At 38.1% G+C, this 15583-nt stretch overlaps 1 protein-coding gene across 3 annotated transcripts in view; it reads right to left on the bottom strand.

Moving 5' to 3' along the window:
• Positions 1 to 15583, bottom strand: part of ADK (adenosine kinase) — a 619463-nt gene that overhangs the window by 113404 nt on the left and 490476 nt on the right. For all 3 annotated transcript variants that reach the window (XM_062214718.1, XM_062214719.1, XM_062214720.1), the window contains one exon: positions 12992 to 13027. In XM_062214718.1, the coding sequence (XP_062070702.1) occupies positions 12992 to 13027 (36 nt within the window). The remainder of the gene's footprint in view (positions 1 to 12991; positions 13028 to 15583) is intronic.

Below are 15583 nucleotides of genomic sequence, written 5' to 3'. Positions count from 1 at the left end.
TATTTGAAAGTCAGAGTTACAGAGAAGAGAGAGAAAGAGAGAGAGAGAATATCTTCTTTTTGCTCATTCACTTCCCAAATGGCTGAAATAGCCAGAGCTGGGCCAGGCCGAGGCCAGGAGCTAAGAGCTTTGTCTGGGTCTCCCATATGGGTACAAGGGCCCTAGCACTTGGGGCATCTTTCACTACTTTTCCTGGGCCATTATCAGGGGTCTGGATTGGAAGTGGAGCAGCCAGGACATGAACCAGTGCCCACATGGGATGCTGCCATTGCAGGTGGTGGCTTTACCCACCATGCCATAGTACTGATCCTGGTACTATATTATCTCATCTATAAATGTTTTAGTATGCTTTTCTGAAAGAAAATTACTTAAATATAACCATATAACTTTTGTTATATTTTTTTAAAAAATAACAGTAATTTATTCAAATAGGCTAATATGTAGTGAGTATTCAAATTTCCAACTAAAGAGATGTTGTTTAAAAATATCTAATTGTTTTAGAGATTTATAGGATGTAAGTACGCTGACTTTGGAAATAATATTGCTGCTATAATGCCAAATTTTTCAAAGGACTGAATGAAACTAGGAAAAACTAACACCTTGCACAATTATATTCTGACAAAAAAGAAAAAATAAAATTTAAAGAAGTGCTAAAGACATAATTTGTTTAAAAATTAAAAGGTGTCAAATTGTTAAGTCAGCAACAGGAGTCACTGTGTACTTACACCCCATGTGGGATCTGTCCTTAATGTGTTGTCTAATGTGAAGTGATGCTATAACTAGTATTGAAACAGTATTTTTATACTTTGTGTTTCTGTGTGGGTACAAACTGATGAGGTCTTTACTAATTATATACTGAATTGATCTTCTGTATATAAAGATAATTGGAAATGAAAAAAAAACAACCTAGTGTTAAATTGGAAATGGCATAGAAAATTAATTAATTTAAAAAAAATATTATGTAGGATCTCTGTCTTTAATGTGCTGTACACTGTTATTTAATGCTATAACTAGTACTCCAACGGTAGTTTTTTCACTTTGTGTTGCTATATGGGGCAAACTGTTGAAATCTTTACCTAATATATACTAAACTGATCTTCTGTATATAAAGAGAATTGAAAATGAATCTTGATGTGAATGGAAGGGGAGAGGGAGCGGGAAAGGGGAGGGTTGCGGGCGGGAGGGAAGTTATGGGAGGGGGGAAGCCACTGTAACCCATAAGCTGTACTTTGGAAATTTATATTCATTAAATAAAAGTCTAATAAATGAAAAAAAAAGTTTTAGAGAATTACAGATTAATTCCCAAAACCACGATGCTGTTTTTCATACTATATGGGCCATGAAATTTTACATCATGAATATTCTAACTTGAAATCTCACTATTGAGCTAAAGGCACAATTTTTAGAATGTGTTTTTGACCATTTTAGATCATGTGAAAATCCATGTCTGTATTCAGTAGACCTCTGAAACTACCCATGGTTTGGGTTTTCATGGTAGTTTACTCTGTTATCACACAAAATTTCAAATGGTCATGGAGAAACAAACACATATTATATCACAGAAACAAACACAATCATATCATATATATATTTCATATATATATATGAAACAAAGGAAACATATAGCACATACTAGAGGGAAAAAAATGGGATATGTGCCAGAGAAAAACTGAGGTAAGCAAGTAGATAAATCATAATGGTTTATAACAGTTAAAAATGTCAGAAATTATGACACTTTTAAAGGTATAACAATCTGCAGTGAAATATTTTTATGTTGTTAGTTAACTAAATAAATTCCAGATAATATATGAAGCTTAGATTCTAATACACCTAATGTAATCATTTTCAGATAACTGTTATTTCTGAAAAGAATACCCACTTGTGATAGGACAATATTGCTGACCTTTCAAACATGCTGACTACTTTGGTTTTGGTTACTTATTTTAGAGCAGAACTAAGCCTGAATTCTGATGAGAAAAGAAATTTCCTAAGTTTTTAGAGACACGATCAGAATGACTGGTAACAGTTGAAAGGATCACGGAATGCTATAAAATAACACTATCTACAGTCTCTTAAACAAAGTTCTTACATTTAATGAAAATGACCTACAGATATTGTGCCAACCTCTTTAGTATAAACAGTGTTACTACTAGAATTTTTGTTGATGATTAGGTATAGATCAATTTAATAAAGGTAAAAGGCAAACAGATTCACTTCATCTTGGGAGCAGAATATTATGCATTTATTAGATTTTTTAAGGGAGTCTTTCTTCAAGGTAGTATAAAGAATAAATTAAGAATACGAATTCATGGTTGCTTTCTACCAATCCTTATGGGAATCCAGTAATTTAATCAAGAAAATCTTTGTTTCAGATTAAATCTCATAAAAACGGCAATTCAAGATTGAAATAAACTTTCCAAATACAAAACATAAATCTTCCCAGATTTATGTAAACTTTATTCTATTTGTATCCACATCCACAGTTGATATAAAATCCCTTTGTCACTCACTCTGGCATCACTGTCAGTAAGTACCTAATCTAAATTTCTCACAGTGCCTTGAGGAGCCTTTGCTTCCACACAATAGTTGATTCCCATCTAGTATAAAAACTTTCCTCAAAAACCTCAATTTTATTTTCCCAAAGCTACATGTTTCTAATTCTACAGTATTTCTGTTTCTCTACAGGTTCTTCTCCCTTACACGTAAGCTCACACATCTTAGCAGAACAATAAAATTAACAAGAAACTGAAGAATACAGTAGACTTCAATTTAGTATTTGTGTGACTTAGGATTTGTGCAGTTTAATAAACTTTGTTAAGGTTCTATTTCCTCATCTACAAAGCTGAGAAAATATTACCAATAAAAAAATACTGGGAGCAATGTAGGCAAAAAGTTGAAGAAAAACTAGGTCATTAAAGAATTTCCCTTGGGGAAGGTGCTGTGGTGTAGCAGGTAAAGCTACCACCTGCAGTGGTGCCATAAAGGCACTGGTTTGAGTCCTGGCTGTTCTACTTCTGATCCAGCTCTCAGCTACGGCCTGGGAAAGCAGAAGATAGCCAGAAAGCAGTAAAAGATTTAAGATTTTTTTAAGATTTACTTATTTATTTTAAAGAGTTTCAGAGAGGCGTGGCTGGGAGGGGAGAGAGGGAGGTAGGTCTTCTACCTGCTGGTTCACTCTGCAAATGGCCACAGTGGATCTGAACCCAGGAGCCAGGAGCTTCTACCTGGTCTCCTATCTGGGTGCAGGGGTCCAAGCACTTGAGCCATCTTCCACTGCTTTCCCAGGCCTAGCAGGGAGCGGGACCGGAAGTAGAGCAGCTGGGACTCAAACTGGTACCCAAATGGGATGTCAGCACTGCAGGTGGCGGCTTTACCTGCTACGCCATAGTCTGGAGCCAAATAAATAAATCTTAAAAAAAAAAAAAAAGTCTCCCGCTAAGGTGTTCATTACAAAAGGAAAAAGAGTAATGCTGGAGCAGAGAAAGTTGACAAATATCACCCTAACACAGTCATCAATTTAGCGATACTCAAAACTAGCAAAACTGAAAATATCTGCTCCAAAAGATTTATTAATTAAAAGGAGAAGTAGTTACTTTTCAGAGGATAAATTGGAAACATCATTTTCACCTAGCTGTCAAGGTTAACACTACCAACAATCAGACATTATGACAGGACGTACTGAGAAGGGCACCTCACTTCCGTGGTTTTACTGCCAAAAATGCCTAATGTCAACTTAATTATGAGACAACATCAGACAAATTCAAACTGAGGAACAGTCCACAACACAACTGATCAGGACTCCTCAAACGTATCAAGATCATGAACAACAGGAAAGAGTGAGAATCTCACAGATGGAAGAAACAAAGGAGACAAATGCAATGTGGGATCCTAAATTAGAGAAAGGAATTTAGAGTAAAAACTGGGGAAATCAGAACGCAATCTGAAGTACAGTTATTCTAATGTATCAATCAATGTTCATGTCTTGTTTTTGGTCATTACACTGTGGCAATACAAGATACCAGCATTGGGGGAAATGGGTGAAGGACACATGGAAATTCTGTTCTTGCTTTTACAATTATTTCGAAGAATACAATTATTTTAAAATAAAAAGTTGAAAATGGTTGCAGGGATGATAAAAGAAGATAAGTGGAAAAAGCTAAACGCAATATTTAGTGCATGGTGAAAACTTAATAAATATTCATTTCTTTCCTCAAATGATTTTCATTTTAATACTCCCTAAACTGCCAAGTCCTTAGGTTGCTCCAAAATCTCAAGGAAGGGCCTCAAGAGTTGTGAGTTCTAAGAATTCCATTATAATATCTAATAAGGGAGGAGAAAGATGAAAAGAGGGAGGCGAATAGAAGGAAGCTCATACAACTGAGCTATGAGTCATGTACATGGCTCTAAAGTGGTCATTAACTCTTAACCGCTTTAGGCAGTAGGTACTATTACATATCTTAGTTTCTAGATCAAGAAAGCGAGTCACAGGGAAGTTACGTAATTTGCCTAAGGTTACAAATATCAAGTAGTAAAACCTGGTATCTACAAAGTCTGATTCTAGGGATTAATAGTTGTATTAACCACTATTTCATGCTATTCACAGATTCTTCAATTCTAGCAAAGTGCTTTTTGTTGTTTTTAACTAATTTATTTGCCATACTGACAAGTCATTCCTGATCTTGCTCTTAAATCTGCTATTTTTTAATTTTTCTATTTTGCATTTTATCCCAATAATTTTCAGTTTTTGAGTTCAAGGTGTTTCTCATTTATCAAGGTCATCTGAAATCTAATCTCTTCTAATCTGTTAGATGTAAGAGAGAGAGTAGTGCCGTTTAGAGTCAAGAGTACAACACTCAGCTACACTCTGATACTGGCGCCATTATGTAGCAAGCTATGAGACCTTGAGCAAGTCATATAGGAGCTTTCTCTCTGTCGGCTGACCGGGTACATCAAACACATGCCCTACCGACCTCCTAAGGTTTGTGTGAGCATGAAATGTATTAACTATATATTAGAAAAGGTTTAACAAGACGTGAAGCATTTTATAAATGTAAAATTATCTGAAAACTTAAAATAAAAAAATTATGCTGTCACTAGTGATCACACACCTTATACAGCAGTATCTTTTGAATTAAAGAATATATTCTCTTCATTCCATTTTTAACAAGCTGGGGACACAAATGTTAAAAACAAAAACAAGGGGCCAGTGCCGTGGCTCATTTGGCTAATCCTCCGCCTGCAGCACCGACATCCCATATGGGCACCGGGTTCTAGTCCTGGCTGCTCCTTTTCCAGTCCAGCTCTCTGCTGTGGCCCAGGAGGGCAGTGGAGGATAGCCCAAGTGCTTGGCCGCCTGCACCCACGTGGGAGACCAGGAGGAAGCACCTGGCTCCTGGCTTCGGATCGGCATAGTTCCGGCCGTAGTGGCCATTTGGGGGGTGAACCATCGGAAGGAAGACATATCTCTATGTCTCTCTCTCTTTCACTGTCAAAAAAACAAACAAACAAACAAACAAACAAACAAAAAACCCTATCTGAATCTACCTACTCCTGCAGAATGCCAATTGTTGTGTTCCCACGCATTGTCTGGTTTAACCACACCATTAACAATACAAACTCCTATCACAGGGATGGTGTTCCTATGACAAGTCGGTTGCCGGCCTTACCCCATTTGCTCTCTCACTCTAATCCAGTCACCTTGGCCTTCTGTCAGTTCCTGGAGTTCACAGTACATTATGCTCTTTCCTATTTCAGGGCCAGTGTGTTCCTATTCTCCTTGAGAATTGTTTCCCTGTTTCTTTTTTTTTTTTTTCTCTCATTGTTAGATATATGTATTTTCTTTTTATTTTTTAAGAAGGTTATAATCATTTTTTAAAAATGACCTATTTATTTATTTGAAAGGCAGAGTTACAGAAGAGAGGGAGAGACAGAGAGATCTTCCATCTGCTGCTTCACTCCCCAGATGGCCACAGTGGATACAGCTGGGTTGGTCTGGTCTGAAGCCAGGAGCCAGGAGCTTCTTCTGGGTCTCCCACAGGGCTGCAGGGGGCCCAAGCACTTGGGCCATCCTATGCTGCTTTCCCAGGATATAGCAGGGAGCTAAGCAGGAAGTGGAACAGCTGGGACTTGAACCAGTGCCCCAATGGGATGCTGGTGTCACAGGCAACGGCTGTACCCTCTATGCCACAGCACCGGACTCTAGATATTTGTATTTTCAAGTTTTACTTTCTCAGAGAACCATTCCATGGCCATCATAAATAAATAGGAAGCCCTCCTACACTCTCGATTTCACAATACACCCTCTGGTCATTTCTACCTTGTCTTCAGGCCTGCCAGAGTCTTAGGCACATTGTAAGAGCTCAGTAAATATTTGTTGAATGAATCAATTATTAAGTAAACAGAAATAGAAGATTATCTTATCTCTTTCTCATAATCTAACTGTTGTAAAATTTTCCTTTTTGGGGATCAGTCATCTAGAAAAGCAGCATGACATTCTCTTTGCCAGCAGGACCTGACTTAGTATCTGATTTTCAGAAATGCTGGGTGATTGTTCATTCAATTCTCTGCCTTTAAAGAGAAAACGGGAGCCTTAGAATCATCCTGGAGAATTCTCTGGGAATCAACATCTCCTGATTATTCTCTGTAGACTTTCTCTCCAGGGCTAATCAATGTAACTTTCTGTGAGGATGTGTATCTGTATCTGAACAGTCCAACAAAGTGGTCATTAGTTTGAAATGTTCCTAGTCCAATTAAGGGACCAAATTTCAAATTTATTTAATCTTAATTAATCTGAAATGGCTGCATGTACTTATTGAAGGTTGTACTGGTAGCAGTTTCATACATTTCTCTCTCCGTGGGGTAAGATGACAGACTACCTACTGGTCAGAGAAAGAGCCCAAGTCTGGGAGCCTCTCAAAGGCTATGTGGGAGGTAGAAAAAGGGGAAAAGGAGACTTCACCTCTCCATGGAAAGAAGTACTGTATCTTAGAGAGCTTTATAAGGAAATTAAAATTTGCTGCTTGAAGTAAAACTGAATAATCCAATAAAGAAGGTATGAATTATCTTCAGCACTTGGTATATATTCTCTGTTGCAGAGACAATGGAAACAGAGAATAACATCTACTTATATTCTGGAGGTATTTTCTTCAATTTATATTTAACTTAAATCAATTTTCAATAGTTTTAAAAAGGCTTCACAATGAAACATGAAGCACCTTATTTTTATTTAGGTTCTAAAAATACAAACCTTTAATCGGTTCAGCTTAGGATAAGGCAGATTTAAAAACACACTGCAGTCTGAACAGTTTTTCCAGAATAATAAAAGGCCTTATGAAACTTTTTACCCCAAGAATTGTCATTTTAAATTCTTAGCAGGGCTGTCATTTAAATCAGGCACTATGCAATTTTCCATCACATATATATATAAAAACCCGCTCTCTTCTGCTTTGTGCTCTGGCCGGCTCCAGTTTTTATCTCATTCTCCAGTGCCCTCCTAAGCTGCTGCTTCTCACTGAAAATTGCCCAATTCATTTTAAAGATTAAAGATTTTTTTTAAAAAAATAAAGATTATCTAAAATTTGCAGAGAAGCTAACCAAAATATCATAAACAATGCCACTAAGAATATCTCCTGATGAATAAACACTGGTTATTTTTAGAGATATCTGGATTGGTCTGTCAGCAGACAGATCACTAGGGGCAGTACTCCATGGCTTTGGGAACTGATTGGGATTTGTAACAGGAAATGAGGACAGGCACATTGGTGGGAAGAAAAAACTGCTCACCTTTCCATTCTTTTAATAATCTTCTCAGTTATGTCTTTTCATTCATGCTCCAAATTTAGAGGCAATATTAAATTGAAAAGGATAAAAATGCAGATTTTTGTCTAGTTTGTCACACTAGACTTGAGAACATTAACACATTTCTATAGACAGAAAAACGCTGATGTAAAGTGAATCATGTTTGTTTTCTTAGGAATACCAAATTCCAAACTTGTGCTTTTGCGTATCTGTCTAATGAACTGAGGAAACATTTAATTACGTTATAAAATCACTGAACTTCTCCAGATAGCATTATACACATGGATCATATTTTATTTACAATGCTTACTTGAATTTATCCTACTCATGGTTTTTAATATCTTAGGGAACCCATGAAGGAATATGTTAAGACATTATTTGCTTTATCCAATCTAACATTTCACTGTCAACATCACTGACAGAGCAGTTTTGCTATGTCAGGAGGTAATAAGGTAGGCAATTATAATCATCATCACTTTTCATATAGGCTATAATCAATTGTGGCAGATTTATGGCAAAGAGAAACAATTCTGGAATCACTGAGTAAAAACTAATGGAAAGGTTAATATAGTGTTGGTCAGTAGAAAATAGAAAACACAGCTTGTTGCTAAAACTAAACGTAAACCAGGCATATTCAGAGCAAGTAGTTCAAGGGGACAAAAGTATGAATTAGTTAGGCCTAATAATTTTTTAAAACAATTACATAGGTTCTACAGGGTCATGATCATTTGTTATGCAACATATACATTTCTAATTATCTGCAAAACTGGGTATAGTACCAAAATACACTTTTATGGTAACACAATAAACTGAAAGGATACACATTTATATTCTTTTTTTTTTTTTTTAAGATTTTTAAAAATTTATTTGAAAGGCAGAGTAACAGAGAGAGGTAGAGACAGAGAGAGAACCTTCCATCCACGGGTTCACTCCCCAAATGGCTGCAACAGCTGGACCTGAGCCAATCCAAAGCCTGGAGCCAGGAGCCAGGAGCCAGGAACTTCTTCCAGGTCTCACATGTGGGAGTAGGGGCTCATCCTTCGCTGATTTCCCAGGCCATAGCAGAGAGCCGGACTGGAAATGGAGTAGCTGGGACTTGAATAGGTACCCATATGGGATGCCAGCACTTCAGGCCAAGGCTTTAACCTTGCTGTGCCATAGTGCCAGCCCCTACACACTTATCTTCTACAAGCTTTTATCTGTAGAGAATTTAGATTTATTAAATTCAATTTTTTTCTTTTTTGGACAGGCAGAATGGACAGTGAGAGAGAGAGACAGAGAAAAAGGTCTTCCTTTTTCCGTTGGTTTACCCCTCAGTAGCCGCTGTGGCCGGTGCACTGCGCTGATCCGAAGCTAGGAGCCAGGTGCTTCTCCTGGTCTCCCATGTGGGTGCAGGGCCCAAGGACCTGGGCCATTCTCCACTGCACTCCCGGGTCACAGCAGAGAGCTGGACTGGAAGAGGAGCAACCGGGACAGAACCCGGCCCTGACCCGACCCGGACTAGAACCCGGTGTGCCAGCGCCGCAGGTGGAGGATTAGCCTATTGAGCCGCAGCACTGGCCTTAAATTCAATTTTTAATATTAAAATTTAATATTGGGGCAGGCATTCAGTACACTGCTTAACATGAGATTTAGGATACCTGCTTATAATACTGGAGTGCCTGGGTTCAAATCTTGGCTCTGTTTTTGATTCTAGTTTCCTGCTAATGCACAGCAGGTGATGGCTCATACAGCTGAATCCCCCTATCTACGGGAGATTTGGATAGAATTCCTGACTCCTGGCTTTGGCCAGGTGCAGGCCTGGCTGTTGCCAGCATTTAAGGAGTGAACCAGAAAATGATTCTGTCTATCTCTTTCTCTTTCAGTCTTTCTGCCTTTCAGATAAAATGAAGAAAAAAAAAAAGCTGAAAATCCCTTAATGTCAGTAAAACTTAAATGACTGAAAACATTTATTCATTTTCTAATGAACAAAACATTTGACTTTTAAAAACTTATTTGTTTGAAATGCAGAGTTATGGAGAGAGGGAGAGGGAGAGGGAGAGGGGGGAGAGAGGGAGAGGGAGAGGGAGAGGGGGGAGAGAGAGGGAGAGGGAGAGGGAGAGGGAGAGGGAGAGGGAGAGGGAGAGGGAGAGAGAGAAATATTTCATTTGCAGGTTCATTCCCCAAATAGCCACAACGGGTTGAGCCAGGAAGAAGTGAAGTCAGAAGCCTCTTCCCTGTCTCCCATGTGAGTTCAGAGGCCCAAGCACTTGGGCTATACTCTGCTGCTTTCCCAGGTACATTAGCAGGAGGCTGGATCAGAAGTGGAGCAGCCAGGTCTAGAAGCAGGGCCCATATGGGATGCTGGCATTGCAGGTAGCAGCTTTACCCGCTATGTCATAACACAGGCCCCGAAACATTTGCTTTTTAAATTGAATACCCTCTGATTAAATTTTTGTCTTGTTTATCAATTTACTCGTTTGGGAAAATACAAAGTGAAACTTAAATTAGAAAATATAAAGGGGGTGGGTATTGTGTATCAGACTAAGCCTCTACTTGGAATGCCTGCATCTTTTATCAAAGTGCCTGATTCAAGTCCCTGCTAACTCTATGCATCTGATCAGCTCCCTGCTAATGGGCCTGGGAGGAAGCATGTGATGGCCCAGTGCTTGGATTCATGTCACAGTGTGGGAGACCAGGATCAAGTTCCTGGCTCCTGGCTTTGGCCAGGCCAAGCCTTGGCTGTTGCAGGTTTGGGAATTTAACCAGTAGAAGGATCTCTTATTTGTTACTCTGTTTCTCTCCTTTTCTTGCTATTGCAAGAAAAATTTTTTTTTAATTTTTCTGGGGACACCTGGTGCTGTAGTGTAGTGTTTTTAAGCCACTGCCTGCAATGCTGGCATCCCATGTGGGTGCCGGTTCAAGTCCCATCTGTTCCACTTCCAATCCAGCTCCCTGCTGATGGCCTGGGAAAAGCATCAGAAGATAGCCCAAGTGTTTTTGTTCCTGCACCCATGTGGGAGACCTGAAAAAAGCTCCTGGCTCCTTGATTCAGCCTGGCACAACCTTGGCAATTGCAGCATCTGGGGAGTGAACCAGTGGATGGAAGGCCTCTCTCTCCCTCTCTCTGTGTAACTCTGACTTTTAAATACACAAATAAATAAAACTTTAAAAATATATATTTTTTCTTTTTGAAAATTAGAAAAAGAGGCTGACACTATGGCAGAGTGGGTTAAGCTGCCAATTACGATGCCAGCATCCCAATTTAGAATGCTGGTTTGAGTCCTGGCTGCTCTGTTTCTTCTTCTTCTTCTTTTTTTTTTTTTTTTAAGATTTATTTATTTATTTGAAAGGCAGCATAAAAGTGAGGCATAGGCAGAGAGACAGACAGAGAATCATCTGCTGATTCATTCCCCAGATGGCTGCAATGGCCAGAGTTACACCAATCCAATGCCAGGAGCCAGGAGTTCTCTCTGGGTCTCCCACACGGGTACAGGGGTACAAGGACTTGGGCCATCTTCTACTGCTTTCCCAGGCTGCAGCAGAGAGCTGGATAAGAACTGGAGCAGCCAGGACTTGAATTGGTGCCTATATTGGATGCTGGCACTGCAGGCAGTGACTTTATCTGCTATGCCATAGCCCCGGACCCTGCTCTGTTTCTCATCCAAGTTGCTGCTAATGTGCCTGGGAAGATAGCAGAAGATGGTCCAAGTATTTGGGACCCTGCCACCGATATGGGAGATCAGGATGGAGTTCCTGCCTCTTGACTTTGGCCTGGCCCAGATCTGGCTGTTACTGCATCTATGTGGAGAATGAACCAGTGGATGGAAGCTCCACCCACCCCCTATTCCTACTTCTCTGTTTCTGTTGCTTTGCCTTGCAAATAAACAAGTAAATACATAAATTTTAAAAATTAGAAGAAAAATACTTGGAAATACCTTTGTGTACATGTGACTTAACTGTGCATTTACTATATGCTTCCATGAAAATATTTATACTACATGCTCATTGTCTTCTACTAAGAGGAAACTCTGTGTCTGGTATGTCAAGTCCTATGACATTGACAACAAGCACATGTATTATTTCATGGCTCAATAATGAATCTGACTTTAGTACATGTAAATAATAACTTTCATCAGAAATTAATGTAACACCTTTCTTTAAAGAGTTCAAAGTGAATTTACTGATACTATCCAATCAATGCTCACAGCTCTCTAGATAGTAGACAAGCTGAATATTCAAAGAGGAGAGAATTTCTATCTTCTAGCCATAGTCAGATTAAATTTTAAAAATTACAATCATGGTACATTTCATATTGCCATACAGAACAAAGCATTTTACACAGTTCTGGCTCAATAAATATCATGATCATAAAAGACTCATAAACCCAGTTAATTCTCTGTCAATTAACCCGGGTTCAGATTGAAGTCAGTGTTTCCTAACAATCAATTGGAAGATGGATATTATACAAATAAAAACATGGTCTTGACTGTTATCTTAATTCTACTAACAACAACCACATGGAGTTTTGATTCTTGACAGGATAATACTTCTATTAGGAAAAAACAGAATCAAGACCTGAAAATTAAAGCCAATTACTGATATTTTCTTTCAGAAAATGTATGCATATTTTATGCTATCTAAGAGAGAGAGGGCAAGGGGAAGAGAGAGAAAGGGGAAAAAAGATTCAAACAGGAAATTTATATGAGCAGGATTTAAATTTATCATTTCCTAACAACTGTTAAGTACAACCTTTTGAAAATTAATTTGCATAATGATAATCTACATGTGATAGGGCTGAAATTATTTAAACGACATTATATTTCACTATTTAGTCTTGCTCCACCACTGCTTTAGCAGTGAATCCTTATGAAATGTAATGCAGCTAATGAGGTAGCTTTTTAACTGAACAAACTGACAGGCCCCATATCTGCAGAGGCAGCTTGAAACCGTGCCCAACCTCTTGGCTTCCCAAGAGGCTTTTCAAAATTCAATAAATAACATCTGTAGGCGATGTTGGGTGCAGACCTAGCAGAGTGCGTCATAACACTGTGCTGGCAGAACAAAGAAACCATGACGACTGCCAAGTTTCCATGGCAACTGCTGCGAGGCTCTGAGAGTATAATAGCACATCAATCACTGTCCAAAAGAACTTCATTATCAGCTAGAAAAAACCTTTAGGATCTGTTTAGTGTGCAATTGCGGGTTAACTCACCTCAAAGCCTTGCTCTCTAGCAAAAGTGGCAGCTTCCTGAAATAAAAAAAAGAACAGTTAATTATAAAGTGTTAGGTAATGAAGAAATAATCCATTTGAAACTCATTCAGTCTTTTTACACAATTATCTCAATATACCTACATAGTAAAATTTTTATTCTTACACCAAAAAAGATTTCTCTTTTGTCTTAGAATAGTAATAATAATAATAATGGCAGCACAATGTCAACACATTTCATAAATCGCGATAAAGAAGCTGTAGTGCATGTTTTTACTATAGCTGCCACTGTGAGTTTAGGTGTTCTGACCTGAGCAAAGGAAAATTATTTGAAACCTAAGGAGCATGCTAATGGTTAGGTTTGTAATTAAAGCAACAACTTTCAGAAAGCTCTTCAATAGAGAATGCCTGCTAATAAGTGTAGATATAAAAAAAAAATCACCATTTTATAACCCTCATACTAAAATTTATATAGACAAGATCATCAATGGATGTTAAATTAATGGGGTGAAAGAATGATGGGAACTAGGTATTTCTGTGGAATCAGAGTATCATTGATTCTATGCTGATGACAAGGAGCAGGTTTTAATAGAAGATAACTGCTACTGGAAGGATAAAGCTATCATCACTTCGTCCCAATGACTGATCCTATCACTTTGTATCATTAATAGTGCGATCACCATACATTCTGTGCTGTTAGGATAGATTATGAATTTCACAGCACTACTCATAGTTTCCTGACTAAAAAAATTTTCACATGAATTAGTAAAACTTTAGTTCAATAACCTTGAGTCTACCAGAAATACAGAGGCGAGAGAAACAAATCAAAGAGCACAATGAGAAGTAATGGGACAAATCCATAAGGTAGAACATGTATGAGACAACTAACTTAGCCTCTTTAACACGTCGGTATTATAATAAAGTGGGAAAGGGAAAGTGACTAAGAACAATGTATTGACCTTAACTGGATCCTGTGTTTGAACAAACCAGCTATAAAAGACATTTTTGGGACAACCAAAGCAATTTGAATACAAAATTGGAATTAGATAACACTAGAAATCATCAGTTGAAAGGAAAATGCTCTTAATTTGTTAAAAATTTTCATTTGTTTATTTGGGAGACAGAAAGAGCATGTCGGGCACAGGATCCTATCTTCTGGTTCACTGCCCAATGCCTGCAATGGAAGAGAATGGGCAGAGCAGAAGCTGGGAGTCAGGAACTCAATCCAGGTCTCCCTGCACGGGTAAAACCCAATTACTTGAACCATCACCTTTGCCTCCCAGGGTCTGCGTAAGCAGGAAGCTAGAATCACAAGCTTGGAGCTGGGAAACGAATCCAAGTATTCCAGTATGGGAGGTGGGTATCCTAACTGCTAGAAAAAAAAAGGCCTGTCTTTAATTTTCCGAGATATATGCTGAAGTACTTAAGGAGGAAATGTTATAGAACATGTAATTTACTTTAGAATGCTTCATAAGTTCCCATCTTTCACGGTGGGTGAAAAGGCTCTTGCTCCAAAGCCAGTGACAAAGTTAAAAAGAGGAACCTTAAGGATAAAAAGCTCAAGAAGGGGAAACCCCACTGCAGCAGAAACTCTCTCCTCATGAGAGGGATTGGCAGATATCCCTGGTTTGTCATGTATTCCAGGAAGGCCATGAACAAGAGGAAATACTTGGCTCCTAAATCCAGGATTGAAAAAAAAAAAAAAAAAAAAAAAAAAAAAGAAGGTTCTTGCTACCATCATGAAACCAGTTCGTGGAGATAAGATTTGTGGCACCATGGTGGTTAAGCATTGCAAAATGCCTGGATGTTATCTCACTGAAGACGTGGCTCGAAAGCTATTCAGTAAAAAAAAAAAAAAAAAATAATAATAATAATAATAATAATTAAAAAAAATAAAAGACCCTTCAGTCTGCGTGTGAGGAAACTAGCATCACCCCGGGACCATTCTGATCATTCCTATTGGGCTCCACTGATGCTTGTCTGAAGAAGCAGCTGAGGAAGCCCAGACAACAGGAAGGTAAGATCTTTGGCACAGAGAAAGAGAAATAAGAGATTACAGAGCTGTGCAAGGTTGATCAGAAAGTTATGGATTCACAAATATTACCAAAAATTAAGGCTGTTCCTCAGCTCCAGGGCTACCTGAGATCTGCTTTTGCTCTAATGAGTAGAATTTTTCCTCACAAATTGATGTTCTGAATTTCATAGGAAGAATCTAATTAAATTACTGATAACATAAAAATACTTCATGAAAAGTTAAAGTGAAGCAAAATTGGTAAAATGTTAGCAACTGTTAAATCCAGAAGTATATAGTACATACGGGTTTGGTTTCTCTACTTATTTTGTCTGCTTCAAATTTTTCATTAAAAAATTCCCAATTTCTTTTTAATATCACAAGGTAATAAAAGTTGAACACTAAAAACTATTGTTAAAATTTTTTTAAAAGACAAAGTCTTTCTAGGTTTTCAACACCTTGAGTACAATTGGATGAACATTAGTATATATCCTAATGCCTTTATAGCAGGTTATCAAATGACAAATTAAACATCTGTATAACCAAATCGTTACCCTTTCTTTATTCTTTGTTTTGTTCATATA

Source organism: Lepus europaeus, chromosome 17 (assembly GCF_033115175.1).
Source record: "Lepus europaeus isolate LE1 chromosome 17, mLepTim1.pri, whole genome shotgun sequence".
Classification (NCBI taxonomy): domain Eukaryota; kingdom Metazoa; phylum Chordata; class Mammalia; order Lagomorpha; family Leporidae; genus Lepus; species Lepus europaeus.
The sequence above is the reverse complement of the archived record's forward strand: the minus strand, read 5'-3'. Positions and strand labels throughout refer to the sequence as shown.